We start from the raw sequence: 16,217 nt of genomic DNA, 5'->3' as shown, positions 1-16,217 counted from the left end.
ATGTTAAGAGCTGGTGGAGCAAAATGGAAGGAGAGGGTTTTTGTCATCAGTTCAGTATTATAAGCCATATCTCAATCCTTTTTCGGCCACGCTTGTGTTTCTAGAGCAACGTTCTCTATGTTTCTTTCTCTCCTGCAGAGTGAAGACCTCTGCTATCACAAGCAATATTGAAGAGGCAACTGCTGCTGTATCTACTCCTGTTTTCTTCCCTGCAAATCTGTCTAGAACAATAGTAGAATCCTTTGATAGGTCATCAAAAAAAGAGGATGAAAGAAAGGTAACCCACACTGGATTTCCCGAGGTTGTTTATTTGTTTGCTGGTGTTATATGCAATAGAAATGGCATGGAATAATTTATTTTTATTGTTTCCTATCCTCCTCTCCCACCAACATACTAGCAATAACTTAAGCAATCATTATACTATACAGGTAGGCCTGGACCAAAATTTTGGTTGTTAAGTGAGACATCTGTTAGGTGAGTTTTTAACCACCTTTCTAGCCACGGTTGTTAAATGAATCCCTGCAGTGGATAAGTTAATATAAGTGATTCTGGTTTCCCCCATTGATTTTGCTTGTCAAAAGGTTGCAAAAGGTCATAAGCAATGGTCATATGTATGAACCAGTTGCCAAACATCTGAATTTTGATCACATGATCATGGGGGGGTGCCACAAAGATTTTAAGTTGAAAAATGATCATAAGTCACTTTTTTCAGTGCTGTTATAACTTTGAACGGTCACTACCTGTATTATATATAATATAATATTAACCTAGAGACATCTAGGAACACACACACACACACACTGCCTGTTTATTCTCTTATATCTAGAATCCAGGTGTCTAGTATTTAATGAAAAGTAAATTGAATACATTCTGATCCAATGATGTGATTAAAGCTTACAAAATTTGATTCAGAGTTAATCATGTTAATCATTAATGACAACTAACTAGTATTGATCGCAGTGGATTGACCATTACTGGCTACAAGAACAGAAAATTATATATCATTTATGTTGTTGACGCAATAGCTGCATTTCTTTTATTGTAGCATCCAGAAGGTGACTGTAATATTTGATCAAGTTAAAATATTATGGCACAGTTGAATTATTTATCCTTATCCAAAGGAGTGAAATATAAAATAATCTAATGGTACCTTAAAGATTAACCAATGTAATATCATGTCATGTGATAATTAGATAGATAGTAAGCTTGTAAGGTATCACTTACACTGCTGTTTTTGCTCAAAAAAGTAATATTGGCCACCTTCAGGGAAATAAATAAACTGCGGGGGAAAAATGTGTCTGAATATGTTCATTATTCAACCAGGACACACTTCCATCAGAAAAAAAATCAGCTGAAAATCTCGATGCACAGCTGGAAAAGTATTTAGAATCATTTCACCAAACACAATGCTTTGAAGCCTGTACCTTCGGTTGCAAGGCTTGCTTCCACTGGGCAGATATGTATGCTGGGTATCTTCTACGAAGATCTATATACAATTACATTGGAGAATATGTTTTCAAATTCTCCCTTAAGGAATGTAAGTCATATTTATTTTTATTTTATTTTTTGTCTAGATTTCTAGTTCATACCAAAAACTTAAGAGCTACAGGAAAAAGCAATATAAATGGCGCTTTTAAGTGTTGTGTTCTAATCTGTGAATATCTCACTGTGACACATAGTTCTATGTAGCATACATGACACTTACTCCTAGTAATTAAGTTAACTAAATGATGTAGTAATGACATAAATTCAATAGTATATTTCAAAAAGATGATGAAATCCGACTGGTTAACCTACCAATAATTCTTTTACCGCTTACTAATTTAAATTATCCACTGTTCTGGATTACTGTTCTCAATTGCTGATCCTTAATTCAGAACTCCTTTTGTTGTTGTTGTTAGCTGCGAAGTCGTGTCCGACCCATCACGACCCCATGGACAATGTTCCTCCAGGCCTTCGTGTCCTCTACCATCTTCTGCAGTCCTTTTAAGCTCACACCTACTGTTTCAGTGACTCCATCCAGCCATCTCATTCTCTGTCGTCCCCTTCTTCTCTTGCCCTCAATCTTTCCCAGCATTAGGCTCTTCTCCAGTGAGTCCTTCCTTCTCATTAGGTGGCCAAAGTATTTGAGTTTTAGCTTCAGGATCTGGCCTTCTAAAGAGCAGTCAGGGTTGATCTCCTCTAGGACTGACCGGTTTGATCACCTTGCAGTCCAAGGGATTCGCAGGTGTCTTCTCCAGCACCACAGTTCAAAGGCCTCAATTCTTTGGCGCTCAGCCTTTCTTATGGTCCAACTTTCACTGCCATACGTTGCAACTGGGAAGACCATAGCCTTGACTATACGCACTTTTGTTGACAGGGTGATGTCTCTGCTTTTTAGTGTGCTGTCTAGATTTGCCATGGCTTTCCTTCCCAAGAGCAAGCGTCTTTTAATTTCTTAGCTACAGTCCCCATCTGCAGTGATCTTGGAGCCCAAGAACTCTTTTTAATGTTTAGTAATGCAGCATTATGTATTATATTTATTGTTATTTTCCACACAGAGATAAAAATAACATTAGGAGGAAACAGTAGGACTTTTAGACAAAGATAAAGGTGCCCTCAAATCGAGGTTGACTCTGATAATTACATAGCCATTATTCTTTGCAACAATATGGTAGTGGTTAGCCAATACCTTCTTTAATATGCTTTTTTGACTTTACACTCTTGCCTGAAGTCTTAGAATCCCTGGTGGTTTCATATTTAAGTATTAAGCAGCCCCAATTCTATGACTACTTTAAGAATAGCCAAAGTCAGCTAGGTACTGCTATACTCTGTTGCTAAATTCATATTACTATCAAATGGCTCTTGCTATGTCACTAAAGTACATATGTGTGTGTGTCTGTGTGTGTGTGCACGCGTGTGTGTTTATATTAAAAGTAAAACAATGATTGTATCAATAGTTCCACTAATAATAATTCAAATAATTTCAGCTGATCCAAAAGTTCCAATTGAGAAGCTACGATTCACCGTTCAAGGAGGTGCTCGTGTTGCTGAACAGATGGTACATTTGTTACAAAATGAAGAAATGGATCTAGTAATTAAAAAATTGAAAAAGGTATTTACTTTTTGGGAGAAGGTATCTTAGCAACCATTCAAGTCCCCCTCCCACCATCATACAGGATCTATAGGCAAACATTTGATGGTGTTATTTTAAACTTTATGGGTTATAGCAATATCTTTAAATACCATAGAGAACTACATAAATAATTAGTTATATACTGTTAGGGTGATATTCTTTTCCTTTATAAATACCAAGTTATTTTGGCTTTGAAAATACAGTGTGGGTTGTTAGGGCTCTACTATGCAAGTAACTGCATTCTCTCCTCTAATTTCTTCAGAAAGAAATCCATCAAATGCTTTGCTCTGCAGAGTAATAAACAAAATTTATATGGTCCTGAGAAACATTTGTTTAAACACAGAGACTATATGTGAGGATGCCGGAAAATCATGGCCTTATTCCACAAAAACAGATTGTTATCCCTTAGGAAGAGAGAGGCTATTAGGTTCAAGTGATTAACAATAATAAATAATACCTAAATTAATACACTCCCAAATTTGTTGTACTTTGTTGTACTTTGACAATAAAGGTTTATTATTATTATTTCATATTGCCAGCACCAAAATTCACTCCTATTATGAACTATGCAGTTAGTTCCATAAATCATCGTGTAGACAAGTTGCCAACTAATGTGAACAGCATAGTTAGTACTATGAATATGATTGAGTGCCATTAAATAAAAGAGCAATGCTTACAGTTCATGGAATGTGGCTTATAACAGAGGTCCCCAACCTTTTGGACACCAGGGACTGGTTACGTTGAGAGAGGTTTTTCTGCAGACTGGACAGGGTGTGGTTTTGTGTGCTGCCTGCATCCTGTGGATGGGGCTTTCCTTGTTTGTGCAGACCAGTTGCTGGCATGCCGCAGTCCGATACCAGTCCACGGACTGGGGGTTGGGGACCCCTGGCCTATAAGATTCCATGAGAGCAAACTTCTGCAAGAGGTCCGTTTACACAGATAAATTCAAATCTGGATGAAGTGAAGGTTAATAATAATAATAATAATAATAATAATAATAATAATAATAATAATAATAATGATGATGATGATGATGATGATGATGATGATGATGATGATGATGATGTTGGAAGGTACCTTGGAGGTCATCTAGTCCAAACCACCCCCATATATGAGTCAATCTCCTGCAATCCCACTGCCCATTAATACGTGCTAACTACTCAAGTCAGAAACATATGATTGGAAATCTCAGCATGACCGTTTAGCATTAAGCCAAGTGCAATGATATTATCTTCTGCTCAACACATCAGTATCTTCAGAAGAACCTTGCTCTTTAGGAAAGCTAACCCTCACTTTTTCAATATGTTGGATTCATTTCTGCTTGCTTCAGAGTAAGACAACTGTGCAGAGAAATCTGTGCTTTTAACATTTACAGTATTGCTCTTGGAACATTAATTCTGTATATCAATTTGCCTAAACCTTCAGATTACATGAGATGACAGATATTCTTCTCTCTGGGCATATCCCATGCTAGATCTTTACAGATGGCACTGATGAGAGGACTGAAAGTTCATCAAGCAGTGGTTCTCAGGAGATTGGTTTAAAGGAAATTATAGGTCTAAAACAAGTTCCTGCCAGTCAGCAGCAAGATAATGAACAAGAGGGACAGGATCAGAAGAGGCCTCAGCTCCAACCTCTGAAAAAAAAGCAACAACTTAATGATACTAGCAGCAGCAGTGATACCAGCAGTAGCAGCAGCAGCAGTGATACCAGCAGTAGCAGCAGCAGCGACAACAGTGACAACACCCAACATAATAAGCATATTAATGGAAGACACCAAAAGGAGAAGAGTCATCCATGGAGTGAGAAAGTTGGGGATAAAAAGAAACGCACCAAGAGGCCAGCTGAACACTCCGATGAGAAGGTACCCATCAATTCTAACTGGGAGAACTCTTTCCTTGCAATGTGCATTAACTCAACATCTCTGTTGGCTGGGATATGGTTTGTCTATTCCTTTAACAGTGAGCATCTAGGAGCATGGTGGCTCTTGTGGTTAGGATGCTGAGTTGACAATCAGCAAGACCACATTTGAGACCCAAGTGCTGCTGTGTGATGGGGTGCGCTCCTGTCATTTTTTCCAGCTCATGCAGACCTAGCAGTTTGAAAGCGAGTAATTGCAAGTAGATAAATAAGTACCACTTCAATGGGTACATGAAAGGAACTCCCAACTGGGCATCCTGTGGACAATGGTGGTGTCACCCACTAATTCTTTCCACCTGGAAGTGCTTCAGAGCTTCCTACCTGAATGCATGCATGTAGCAGTGTGCATTTGGGTAACTCTTGCTTTGCTTTTTCTTCTTTGACATTTTGCAGGAACTTGGAGCCCTGGAACTAGGAAATCTTCACTTCAGGGAAAGCCAGATCGATCAGGTGAGTTTCAATATTATTGTGATTTTTTTCAACTGACCTTTTTTATATTAAAATGGATAGATTCCAGTGCTTGATACTTCCACCCTTCTTTGGAGAAAAGGAATCCAAATGAGACATGATTGTGGAATGCTGTGGGGTGGCAAAGCTGATGCGAAAATAATTTAACTCAAGCAAATCTGTCAGCTAGAGAATGAAGATCAGATTTCCCCATCCACAGTCATAAATTAACCAGCAGAGACTGTTTTTTATGACTTACCAGCAAGGTATTTCATATAACTGCTATTATATTTAAGCAAGCATATAAGTTGTCTAAATAAATAAATAAGCCAGTCCATCAGTCTAGAAGGCTGGGCAGAGCTCTGAAGCTGCAGAGAAGTTTCCAGAGAAGTGCTGCTTGGAAGCGAAGAGAGACCTAATTCCAAATGCTGGCATGAGTGGTGGCCTCCTTTCAATCTAATTCATTAAAAAAAGGGTGCCACCCCCCCCCCAACATCTAATTGAAATGTTGAGTGGTCAGGCATAATCTCCCTGTAGTTTCAGCCAATGAATACCAGCCAGGCTTCTTTGTGTAATTTAGCCTGTAGTGGATATTTGTATTTCTTTATAGATTTTAAAGGGACATGGTGGCTCAGTGGGTTAGGACGCTGAGCTTGTCGATCAGAAGGTTGGCAGTTTGGCGGGTTGAATCCCGAGTGCCACGTAACAGAGTGATTGCCTGTTTCTCGTCCCAGCTTCTGCCAACCTAGCAGTTCGAAAGCACGTCAAAATGCAAGTAGAAAAATAGGGACCACTCTGGTGGGAAGGTAATGGCGTTCCGTGCGCCTTTGGCGTCTAGTCATGCTGGCCACATGACCACGGAGATGTCCTCGGACAAGCGCTGGTTCTTCAGCTTTGAAACGGAGATGAGCACCGTCCCCTAGAGTCGGAAATGACTAGCACACATGTGCGGGGGAACCTTTACCTTACCTTTACCTATAGATTTTAATCTCTGCTGCAGTAATACAGCTGTTTTCATCCTGTTTCATGTATTGCACCAAGACTTCGATTTGAGGGTCTCTACAGGTTTCTCACCTGATTTGGTTGATACAAGCAATGCTATGTGTCCTGAGCTGATACAATCAGTCCACAGGATAGTAATTCTTCAAAGCATGCATGCTCCTCTGATGTAGATAAAATCACTTTAGCTTCATGGGGACTTTCGGATTTGTGTCTTAAAATGCCCCAAGCTTCCTTCTTTTAGCTTCTTGAAGGACATTCCAAAAAGTACAAGACCTGGATCTGGGGGTCCAATCCCTAAAACTAAGCCTATACTATTTTAGATGGTACTTTGGAAAGGACAAACCAATTCTTATATCAACACAATATCTGATAGTGCATGTAGATATGACTGCTTTAACTTTTTGTTGCCCTCCCGTTCCCCGATACAAATGTAGAATGCTGCTGTTTGCACAGATACCACAACTTTCTAACATAACTGAAAATGGCTTTCAACAATTAATGCTTAGGACACAGAAACAGAAAAAATATTTACTCCTGTGTTTTGATAGACCTTCATCATTCCCTTCCATTCTTCTACCTTTGTCCTCTGCCACTCCCTAATTCTGTTTAAATGTTTCATTACATGGTGCAGTCAGGCAATCCATTGCCTTATTCTGAAGCAAGCAGCAGAAATGACTCCAGCTGGCAAGAGGAGGTATGTTTTTATATAATTAATAGGAAGTAAATTGATATGCTTCTAAAAAGAACCACCGTTAGGAATCTGATATATCAAATGATATATGTATTTTCGGGGGGGGGGGAAGGATAAGAAATAATGTACCAGTTGAGATAAGGACTATTAGGCCATTATGCTGTTAACTCATTAGGTTAGAGAGATTAATTAGGACTGGGCTGACCAAAATAAAGATTTTCTCTCTGCCATGAAACTCCCTAATAATCTGGCTACTACCTTGGAAGGAAAGGCAACATGTGTATGAATCCAAAAACGTATTAACCCCAGTTCCTTTTTATACGTTTCCGATTATTTATAAAAAGTAAAACAAAATGAAATGGATTGAACTGAATTGAACTGAATGGAAATGGTATTTCAGCTGCTTATTCATCCAGCATTTTTAAAATATTGGCTCAAGTAGTCAACCTACATCTTTCTTCAGGGTTTCTTCTGGCAGATGGTAGAGGGCTGCACAAAACCAATTTCACTTTAGAAAAGTACTTTAACACTTCAACACTTTCTTCAGGTGCCGGGTCCACTTTTCAGATCCACCAAATGTTGATCCATTGGCTACCACAGGGATTTACCAAGTGGATTGTCATCCAGGCCTAATTTTGTGGCCTGAAAGAAAATGACTGGCCCAGAGTCACCCAATCTTCTTTCATGCCTAAAGCAGGGCTAGAACTCACAGTCTCCTGGTTTCTAGCCTGGGATAGATGATAGACAGATAGGTGAGAGATAGATGGTTGATAGATTGATGATAGACAAATAGATGATAGAGAGAGAGAGACAGACAGACAGACAGACAAACAGATAGACAGATATAGGAGAGAGATAACAGATGATAGATAGGCACATACACAGTACTAAAACTGTTATCCCTGTTTGTTTGTAACAAACAATTAGACAAAATTGGAAAGTAAAGGGCAGCAACTATAGAACCAAGGTAACTTAAATAGGCCAACTTACATAATACTGGGACCCATGACTGCCATGGGAATGAAATTTAGGGAAATTGTGGGCTCTTCAACATCACCATGCCTTCCAAGTATACGTCCCAGAAACCTGTAGGTTGCATAGTGAGATGGGGCTGGCGAGGGACTGCTGGTGGTTGTTCAGTTCCTCCCTGCAGGAGAGATGGATTTTGGGGACACACCAAGTGGGGAGCAAGGGTAGAGTTTCCACACAATCCACAGATTATTTGGCCCCCTCCCCTCAGCAATGGGTCGCAGGTTGTCATGTGTGTGTGTGTGTGTGTGTGTGTGTGTGTGTGTGTGTGTGTGTGTGTGTGAAATCTTCCCTGGAAAGAATATGTAATACAGAGAAACACACACACACACACACACACACACACACACATGTATTTATATACCTACACACACTTACGTACCCAGACATACACAAATACATCCAACTTTAGCAATGAGCACAGCTTGAGCATTTTGCTTATGTATATACAAGTAATAGCTATTTATTTTTAGCCTAGTTTAAATTATTTCTCTTTTGCTTTCTTTTATTTGACTAAATAATTTGGTTCCATTAGAGAAGACAGCGTATTCCAAAACTTTCTGTGTTGGGCTACAGTTTAAAGATATCAATCTAAAACTAGCCAGAATAAACTATAAAGGTGCAGAACTCCTAAAAATACAGTTGAATTGAAATATCAATGATCGAAATTATACAGGTAGCTAGAGATCCAAGGTCCTTTCTTTTGCTAACATTACCCACTTATCTAAGCTACTACTCCAGTATCATTTTCTGGTTGGAATATCTAATGAACAGTTTTAGACGCTGTTAAGTATTTGGTTCTTGAAGGCATTAAGCGAGACGAAGTGTTCAAACAGCAACAAGTTTATTTAGAATCAGAACAGAACGGAAGCAATGAATAGCTGCTTGCACAGCTATTTATACAGTCAGCCTCTGGGCGGTGACCAATAGGTTTAAAGCATCAGTTTCCCACCTCAAACCTCATTACCAAGCTGGAGACAGCAAGTTTAGCTCAGCACAGCAACCTTACATAACAGCCAGAAAGTAGGTCAACCATTAACCAAACAGTCAGACATAAAGCAAGTGAGTTAAACATACAAGGCCAATACATTACAGACGCCCCGTTTAATAAAACAAAACAAAAGAAGGATTAAAATGCCTCTACCTTATCTGCTGCTTGCTCAATTCACCAAAGAAATACTTTTGGAATTTTACCTAATCAAAATACGGATTAAAATCTCATCTTTTTGTTTGTCTGTTTAGGAAATAATTCCTGGAGGTGTGCTTCTGCCATATGTCACTGTTGTGCTTGAAGCAGTTAGGAGTGACAACAAAAAGCAGGGCTACAGTGTTTCCCTGCATGAAAAGCGTGACTACCACAACGTCTATTTCAAAATTGTTGCAAGTAAACTCAACCAAACTAAATGGAGAGCTTGTCTTGACAGCCTTATACAACCTTTTAGCTTCCAGGTATTTTTTTTTTAAAAAAATTCCAGTGGCAAAGTTGCTTTTCAGCTAAACTTCATTGCCTTATAGAACAACATATTTTTAAAAACATACTTACCCCTGTACTCTATGTCTTCTTCAACCTCAGGCCTGTACAGTGGCCTGGGAATTTGAGGGTTCTGTATAGTATCTTAACTGGTCAGTCAAACTGTACATCCAGACGAATGAGCTCCAATTTTAAATCTTCATTGGTAAATGGGTACCTATTAAAATACTGAAGAATTTAAATCCTTCCGTTATTAACAATAAATGATTCTAGTGATTATTTTATTATTTCACTTTTGCTTTTGGATTATTATTATTTTTTTACTAAACAATTAGCCTCCATTATGGAAGCCAATGTACTCCGAAACTTTCTTTGTTGGGCTACATTTATAGCCTAAAGTTAATCCAGATTTTTATATTAAATCAAAATCATTTTAAAATCAATGGCATCTTCAAATAGGGCTCTTGAAAGGACTCCAGTGCCAGATTAATACTCTAAGAATCACAAAGTAAAAGAGGAAATGCTAATCAAAACTTTAACAGGAAGAAATTTTAGCATCAAAATGCAAAAACGGCAAATATTCTTTTGATTTAATCATTCACCATACCCCTATCCATTTTGGTAGCACTCATCAGGCTTAATCAGGATGGAGCAGAAAATATTTCTCCAAATCATTTGGAACAGTCTGGCATGGCTAACAGCCATAGGTTACACAACATTGTGACACAAAGTCCATTAATGAAGCAATGCAACCCCATAATGATCCCTACACACCGTTTTTCTTTCAATTTCTATCATATTTTGTGTGTGTTTACATCCTCTTCAAGAATTCTTTGAGCTGGGGACATGAATGCAAGGATAACAGAATAGAAGTCAGGTTGTCCGAGGGCCAAGTTGCAATTTATAAAGCTGTCCAACTGAAAATGAAATGGACCAAGCTTCCTTTTCTCCGACTAGAACATTATTTCGGGTAAGATCTCTGTAACTTCTCATTCTTCCAAAGGTGGATTTTTAAAATGTTTCTTTCAATGGATGTGACAAAATTTCCTAGTGGGAAACAAAGGAAGTCCTCGACTTACAATCCAAAATTTCTATTGCTAAGGGAGATAGTTGTTAAGTGGATTTTGCCCCATTTTACAATCTTTCTTGCTACAGTTGTTAAGTTAGTAACATAGTTGTTAAGTGAAACTGGCTTCCCCATTGATTTTGCTTGTCAGAAGATCGCAAAAAGGTGATCACATGACCCTGGCACACTGCAGCCATCATAAATATGAGTCAGTTCTAACCATCTGAATTTTGATCATGTGACCATGGAGATGCTGCAATGGTCATAAGTGTGAAAAACGGTCTTAAGTCACTTTTCCAGTGCTGTTGTAACTTCAAACTTCAAACAATGAACTTTTGTAAGTTGATGACTGCCTGTATGGGAAGAAATGTGGCTGAAACTTGGGGGAAGGGCCTCATGGTTAGAAATGGAGAAAAAAATGCCTACACAATCTCTATCCATTATCCCCACAATATGCGCACATGCGCACACGCACACACACACACACACACACACACAAACACAGATGTACAAACATAAACACAAATACACCTAAGCAGCAATTTCAGGCCATTTTGGGATTATGGAAAGGGAATTAAGGCTTCTAACCCCGCCCTCAATTTTGGGAGGGAGAGAACATTGCTGAATTATGGAAGCTGGTTTCAGGGGGTGGGAAATTTGTTGCCTTTCTTTGAAATAAATCACATTCATAACTTGATTTTTTTTCTAGGTTTAGGTATTTACTTCCTGCATTTGCATATCATTTGGGCTTTTTCACAGTTATTCAGAAGAATCCTGAGCGTGAGATTTTATTCAAAGTTATTGAAAAAGCTCCAGATCATCAAGTTGCTATCATTAAAGTTCCCGGTGTAGGTGATCATTTTCGATTTTCTCAAATTACTAATTCGGTTCCACTTTTGAATTTGGATAATTAATGGAAAGATATAGTGAAAAGAATAGACTGAGCTACAGGCACGTATTTCAAAGGACATAATACTGAGATCATTTAAAAGTTCAGTGTGTAAATTATATCAGTTCTCATCCTTACTTATTTTGTGTGTATGCTTTTCTAGAGTAAGAGACATAAATATAGGCCATTTCCCCACTAATTTTAAACTATGAAGATATATTGGTCACGTATCTGAGCAGGTTTATCAACTAAACATGCTTTAATTATTCTTGAAAATCCTAATACTCTCTATTACCTGACTTGGGAAGATTTTTATGAAGTAAGAAAACTGGATCAGAGAAATAAATATCTAAGTCTTCTCAGTTTGAGGTAGCCTTTCAAAAATGTATGCATCATTAACACTGAGAATATTTACACTATGAAAAACAGTGTTGTAATGTGGGTCTCTGCTTACAGTCACTTAGTTGCTTATACATATTTTATGAAAACCCACTTTCCTTGCTTCCTACCTAGTACAACAACTACCATGTTGTTGTACTCAAAAATAAGGCTGGGTCAGGTCTTTCTTACTTACTTACTTACTTACTTACTTACTTACTTACTTACTTACTTACTTACTTACCTATCTATCTATCTATCTATCTATCTATCTATCTATCTATCTATCTATCTATCTATCTATCTATCTACAGTATCTATCTATCTACAGTATCTATCTATCTATCTATCTATCTATCTATCTATCTATCTATCTATCTATCTATCTATCCTCCAAAAGAGACACCAGGTCTTATTTCCGGGATAGGCCTTACCTTACCTCCAGCACTGACAGCCTCACCCAGCTAGTCCACTTCTTCTGGGGCTGAAGTTCTGCGGCTGTATTCAGGCCTGCATTTTACAGTCAGGTCTTTCCAGAAGGCCTAAGCAGCCAAGTACTGAGCTATGGATTCAATCCATAACTTAGTGCTTGGCTGCTGAGATCTTTCAGAACTGACCTATGGATTGAATCTGTAGCTCGGTTCTTGGCTGCACATACCTTCCCGAAGGCCCTGTGAGTGAGAAATGCAGGCCTGGCTGTAGAAGAGGCCTCAGAAGAAGAGGTGGGCTGGCACGGAGAGGCCTGGCTCCAAGCTAAGTGGGTGTGGGGTGGGTGGGGCAGCTCCACACCCCCACTCCTGCCCTAACTGGATTTGTAGGCCTGTGCCTCACCCCAAAACTAGGGCTTATTTTTGGAATAGAGCTTATATTAGGCCCACCCCCAAAATCAAGCTATGGCTTATTGTAGGTGTAGGCCTTACTTTTGGGAAAACACGGTAAATAGGTGAGACTGAGGTTTTTGGCACATAACCCTATCGAGCAAGGGGGAAAGTCTGATAAGAAATGCATACTTTTTCAATGGAGACATCTCAATGGAAAGACCAAAGTTTCCGTCAAGTATTAGAGCAAAGAAAGTCCGAGAACTCAGAACAATACTGTATTACAGGTGCATTATGAACATGCACAGATAGTCCTTAACTAGTGGCCATTCATTTAGCAACTGAATTTATGATGGCTCTGAAAAAAGTGATGAGCAGTCCTTGCCATTTATAACCACAGCAGTGTCTCTGCAGTCAAATGATTGTGAATCAGGTCCTTGGTGATAATCACACATTTACGATGGTCACAGCTCAATTCTCTATATTTTGCTTTTTAATCTGCATATTAGGGACTATTTTATGCATGTATTCATAACCCTTTTACAATCCATACAAAATTATTGTGACCAATAGAACTGGGTGAATGGAAGAAAATGTGTTTTCCTTCCTTGTACTTTGTTTCAATCTATTGTTTATGGCTCAATAAATAAAATAATGGTTTTAGCTGATAAACATTTCTCTTTACATAGTGGAATGTTAAATCTAAATGCATTTGTAGCAGCATTGATCTTTATGTCTTCATTATTTTCTTTCCAGAGAACCTTGTACAATGATGATTTCTTTCCTGATATTGTTTCCTCTGGCATCCCAAGTTTATATTATCAGAATCCAAAATTAAGCAGATTTAATGTAGCTTTATGGCTGTCCAGAGGAGTTGAAGGTAAATTAATGCTGCTTTTACACCAAGCCAGTACCTAGAAGACTGATCAATATTACCTATGTTTATTTTTTGTGGCAATTTTTCAGTTAGCATAGAGCTGAATCTAGCCTTGTGTGGTTTCAGCTGGGCTGGTTGAAATCAATGATACTTAAGGTAATTATTATGTTGTTTACGTCTGGTTGATTTCAGCAGATCCACTTTAATGATAGCAATGATTAAATATGATTTAATGATATAATAGTTATAATAATATAATCAATAATGATTCAGCCCATTATCTTGAGCTTTTGCTCTTTGAGCTTTTGCTCATATCAACTAGAGGTTCTTAAGTAAGCCTTATTCCTAGGTAAATATATTAGCAAGCAATATTTGCAACATGGTTTGAAATTGTTACCTTAATTTTTTATGTAGCAGGATAGGTTTATAGATGTTGCCATGCTTAATGTAATTATTAGGCAAAAGTTGAGGATTTGTTTAGGTTTTTCACTTTCCGATAGATAGGACTGAAGTTTAACTCTGACCCTACTATTTAATCTCTTCTCAGCTGTATGTGAGGTGCAGGATGAAATAATTAAGACCTTCGACAACAAGAAATTCAACACGAATATTGCCAAGAGAGAATGCAACCTTCTGATAGTTAAGGATTGCACCACATCTGACAGTTATGAACCACACTTCCAAATATGGATCCAATATCCCAAACCTGGTTTCCCCAAAGAAATTCACATAACCATTAATGTAACGTAAGTTTAACCAAATGGGAAGTTTCTTTCCAATAGCTTCTTTTCCAATAGTTTTTTTTAAAAAATAAATAGCTGATGGGTCCAAGATAAGCTTTTTTTAAATAGAAATTATTCTGTCATTCTTGATAAGAGGATTTCTTATAATCTGGGCTTTTAATTTATCAATTCTGAAAAAAAATCATGCAACGATGGCCAGGTTTTACGAATAGTAAAGGCCATAAAATCTCACTGAGTTTGAACAGTTCAACTAATGCAGCCCTACAGGGTCTTACAGCAATGAATTTCAACATGATCATTCAAAGTTCAAAACTTGGCCCATTCATGGAATTCCTAGCAAGCCTAAACCTGTGAGTCTTTAGGGGGTAAAGAGTAAAATGTACTTCCCATCATCTGGTAGTTATGCTGTTTGGGTTTCTAATTAAAGCTGGAAAACATATGATCCATACAAATCATTGGGATCTCATACTTCTTACTTCATAACTGTGTAAGGCAATAAGGCAATAAAAGAATTACTTCGCAAAAAGTAAGCACAGCACTAAAGTGCTGATATCAATAATTAGCTGCCTTCTCTAAACATATATTCTAGAATATAATATGGCTGCCTCCAGCCTTGACAGAATTACAGGACAGCCTTCATCTGAACAAGCATGTAGCCATGAATGTGAGTTGCAGATAATTACTTTTAATTAGTAAAACAAAATAATAAAGAAAAATAAACAGAGTTTCTAGAATTCTTACACAGATAGCTTAGGTGCTCGATAACCTTCTATCGATAGACTTGTCATAAATGCTGTTACATTAAAGTCTATGAAATTACTGTTACCTATTGTGTCATTTACATACAGGCATTTTTCACACCATGTGAGGACATAGCTCTAGAGTTAATGAATTATTTATAAATTTATATTATTTATAAATTTATATTATAAATTTATATTATAAATTATTTATAAATTTATATTATAAATTTATTAACACAAATTAAATAAGGAAAACAACAGAGAAATGTAAGGTAGCATGAACAGGGGAAGAATCTTTATTTCTTTATGACATTTCGTTTTAGTTGAAAAGGACCGGTCATTAGGAGAAGTGTGCTAGATGATTTGAAGTAACTCAGTATGAGTTCTGATAAAAGAGAATATTTGTGCACTGATAATGTTACCTAGTTTGATAATGAAACATCTACAAGAAAACAACTAAGCTCGGAAAGCACCAGGGACCCGTGTATGTTGTTGGTGACAATGTAACAGGTTTTTATTTATCAGTTTCCTCTAGCTAGATCGGGGTGTCAAACTCAATTTCATTGAGGGCCGCATCACCTGTGCAGTTGCCCTCAGGGGGCCGGTGGGTATGGCCTGGGTGGGCGTGGCCTACTGGGTAGGCGTGACTAGAGTACATATGGCCTACTGGGTGGGCGTGGCCAGCTCTACATCGTTCGCATCAAGGGTGCCTATGGGGGCCTGGGCAGGAGTGGGACAGATCTGAGGGTCTCTGGCAGAAGGAAGGTCTCTGGGCCAGGGCCAAGGCAGTGGGGGCCATTCCCTCAATGTTTCCAGGATGGCTTCACGGGCCGCATGAAACCACTTCATGGGCCAGATCTGGCCCCCAGGCCTTGTGTTTGACATGTCTGAGCTAGATCAACAGTGGGAATTTTTTTCAGGTCAGTCTGAATTATATAAGAACATGGCATCTTTTCAACCCTAGGCAACATCATATCTTTCTGTATTGGGGTGATAGGAAAAAATATCTGCTGCAAACTCCACATAGG

General features: G+C 38.2%; 1 protein-coding gene across 1 annotated transcript in view; it reads left to right on the top strand.

Annotated features, from left to right (window-relative positions):
* The window catches only part of LOC308666603 (vitellogenin-1-like), a gene marked incomplete at both ends in the record, with an annotated part of 45,694 nt that overhangs the window by 28,374 nt on the left and 1,103 nt on the right, over positions 1 to 16,217 (top strand). The window contains 11 exons of the mRNA XM_081325496.1: positions 139 to 277; positions 1,324 to 1,537; positions 2,970 to 3,094; positions 4,590 to 4,818; positions 5,429 to 5,485; positions 6,524 to 6,618; positions 7,116 to 7,178; positions 9,447 to 9,588; positions 11,501 to 11,589; positions 13,583 to 13,706; positions 14,251 to 14,449. Coding sequence (XP_081181622.1) covers positions 139 to 277; positions 1,324 to 1,537; positions 2,970 to 3,094; positions 4,590 to 4,818; positions 5,429 to 5,485; positions 6,524 to 6,618; positions 7,116 to 7,178; positions 9,447 to 9,588; positions 11,501 to 11,589; positions 13,583 to 13,706; positions 14,251 to 14,449 — 1,476 coding nt within the window. The remainder of the gene's footprint in view (positions 1 to 138; positions 278 to 1,323; positions 1,538 to 2,969; positions 3,095 to 4,589; positions 4,819 to 5,428; positions 5,486 to 6,523; positions 6,619 to 7,115; positions 7,179 to 9,446; positions 9,589 to 11,500; positions 11,590 to 13,582; positions 13,707 to 14,250; positions 14,450 to 16,217) is intronic.

This window comes from Vipera berus, assembly GCF_964194415.1.
Source record: "Vipera berus genome assembly, chromosome: 3".
NCBI classification, from domain to species: domain Eukaryota; kingdom Metazoa; phylum Chordata; class Lepidosauria; order Squamata; family Viperidae; genus Vipera; species Vipera berus.
The sequence above is the reverse complement of the archived record's forward strand: the minus strand, read 5'-3'. Positions and strand labels throughout refer to the sequence as shown.